The sequence below is a fragment of the Plasmodium reichenowi genome, chromosome 13 (assembly GCF_001601855.1).
Source record: "Plasmodium reichenowi strain SY57 chromosome 13, whole genome shotgun sequence".
Classification (NCBI taxonomy): domain Eukaryota; phylum Apicomplexa; class Aconoidasida; order Haemosporida; family Plasmodiidae; genus Plasmodium; species Plasmodium reichenowi.
The window spans coordinates 2052453-2054952 of NC_033658.1; the positions used below are offsets into that span (position 1 = coordinate 2052453).

The 2500-nt window shown below is 17.7% G+C and overlaps 1 protein-coding gene across 1 annotated transcript; it reads right to left on the reverse strand.

The window, feature by feature from the left end:
* Window positions 1-307: 307 nt before the first annotated feature.
* On the reverse strand, window positions 308-1493 carry PRSY57_1353400 (V-type proton ATPase 21 kDa proteolipid subunit, putative; the record flags this gene model as incomplete). Its single annotated transcript, XM_012909457.1, has 5 exons — window positions 308-363; window positions 501-604; window positions 753-933; window positions 1088-1188; window positions 1390-1493. The coding sequence occupies 5 exons, from the start codon at window positions 1491-1493 to the stop codon at window positions 308-310; spliced, it is 546 nt and encodes a 181-aa protein (XP_012764911.1).
* Between the last annotated feature and the right edge of the window lie 1007 nt (window positions 1494-2500).

Below are 2500 nucleotides of genomic sequence, written 5' to 3' on the forward strand. Positions count from 1 at the left end.
AAAAAAATTATAAAATAAAATTAATATAATAAATTAAACTAAAAATTTAAATAAATAAATAAATAAATAAAGCAACACATATATTATATATATATTGTCTTAAAAAACTTTTACAAATAGGTTTAACAAAAGTAATTCTCTATTATCTTATATATGTATATAATTTTATAAAAATATGCATCAAAAAAAAAAAAAAAACAATTTTTTTTTTTTACATTTTATTATTCTTGATGCATGAAACAAAAACAATTAGAAAAAATAAACAAGTAATAATCATAAAAGTTAACATTTTTTTCTACGGAAATAATTATGTTAGTTGAATATCTCCAATTGATACAATAGCGACAATTAAACCATATAAACCTATAAATTAAACAAATCAAAATAAGATATATATATATATATATATATATATATATATTTATTTATTTATTCATTTAATCCATTTTTTTTTTTCTTTTTTTGAAAATATATTTCATCTTTTATTAAATATAACAAACCTATAACACTCGCACAAATTTCAATCATTAACATTCTGACAAAGAGATCAGAACTATGTGCATCTCCAATGGCACATGAACTTCCTGTTATTCCAACAGAAACTCTGAAAAAAGAAAAGAAAGATATACAACACATATTTTATACAAAAGAAATAAAATTTTAGTAGGTTATAACATATTAATAAATAATAATTAAATAATATAAATTTTATCTTTCTTTATTTTTTTCTTTATATTAATTTATTCAATTACCCTGAAACAAGGTTAGACAATCCTGCAGTCAGACCACTAGCAAATAATGCCCATCCTCCTCTTATTGTATTCATAATTAAAGGATCTGTTTTATTTGTTAATACTAATGGTGGGTGTACCTCTGTAGATAACCCGCTAAATTTTATTTGCAAAAATACTGCCGTAATAACACCATACATACCTATATAAAATAAAATAAAGATTATATGTATAACATATGTTTGGTTATGTACACATATATATATATATATATATATATATATATATATATATATATATATATATTTGATATATATTCATTTTCTATTATGTTTATGCAATATTTATATATTTACCTAATGCTTCACAGAAAATAATTGATATTAAATTTTTTGAAATAATACGTGGTGATTTAACCGAAGCTCCAACAATACTTGTACCACATATAAATATACCCCTATAAAAAAAAAAAAAAAATATGAACATAATTTATACATGTATGACATTATAATAATATATATATATATATATATATATATATATATATATAAATATATATTTATTGGTAGAGAGACCACATCATCATCATATTAAATAATAACCCATTTTAAATGTTGTATTTTCAACATTTTCAATATTATTATTTTATTTATTTTACCATGCTGCACCCATAATAGATAAAAATAATGAAAGGGCTATACCTAACATTGCCCAATTATATGGCGATATGGATCGCACTATTTCAAACCACGAATTATACATCGTTTAAAGTTAATTTATTATATTAATTTTATATTATTTTTTTTTAACATTAAATCATATACAAATATGATATAGTGTATATGTTATATATTACTAAATGCGGTTTATATAACGGATATAAAATAAAAATGTTTTTATTATTTTTTTTTCTCTCTCTCTTGATATATATATATATATATATTATATGTATAATGTTCAACTGTGTCTTAAATTATTATTTATTTGGCTTCGTCTTATATATAATATTTATATGTTATGACAAAAAAAAAAAAAAAAACAGAAAAGAAGAAGTGATCTTATATTAACTTTTTCTCTAATATTTAATTATAATATTTTAAATTTATCCTTAATATGTCATTTTTCATCTGTTGAATTATGTAAGTTATATATATATATATATATATATATATATATATAATTAATATAAACAAATTGTTATTATTTCTTCATAAAAGAAATGGTATGCTTAATTTATTTTGAAAAAAAATTAATTTACATATATATATTAAAATATATAAAAAGTACTATGTTCATTTTATATTAAATATCATATGTTTTTTATTCTGAAGGTTGTGTTTATATAAAATTGGTAGTGTATAAATATATAAATAAATATTTTGTGTCCTTAAGTTTGATATAATTTTATTTCTTCCTTTATTATTTTTTATAATACTTTTGTGTCTATTATTATGATTATATATTTAGGTATTTGTTAAATTTCTTCTCTTTTTTTATTTGCCTTAAGGAATTTATAGAAAATTATTTTATTTTGTTCGTCAATTTTCTCAATACAAAAGGTATGGAAGGTCAGAAATTATATGTTATATAAAATATTTTATATGTACAAATTTATATTTTATACATATATATATTTATATTTATATATTTATTTATACACAAGGTTATATTATATTTATAAAATATAAAAGATATTTTATAAAATATATTATAATATATTATACACGTTATAAAAAAAATGTAAAATATTATTATATACAAATATATTA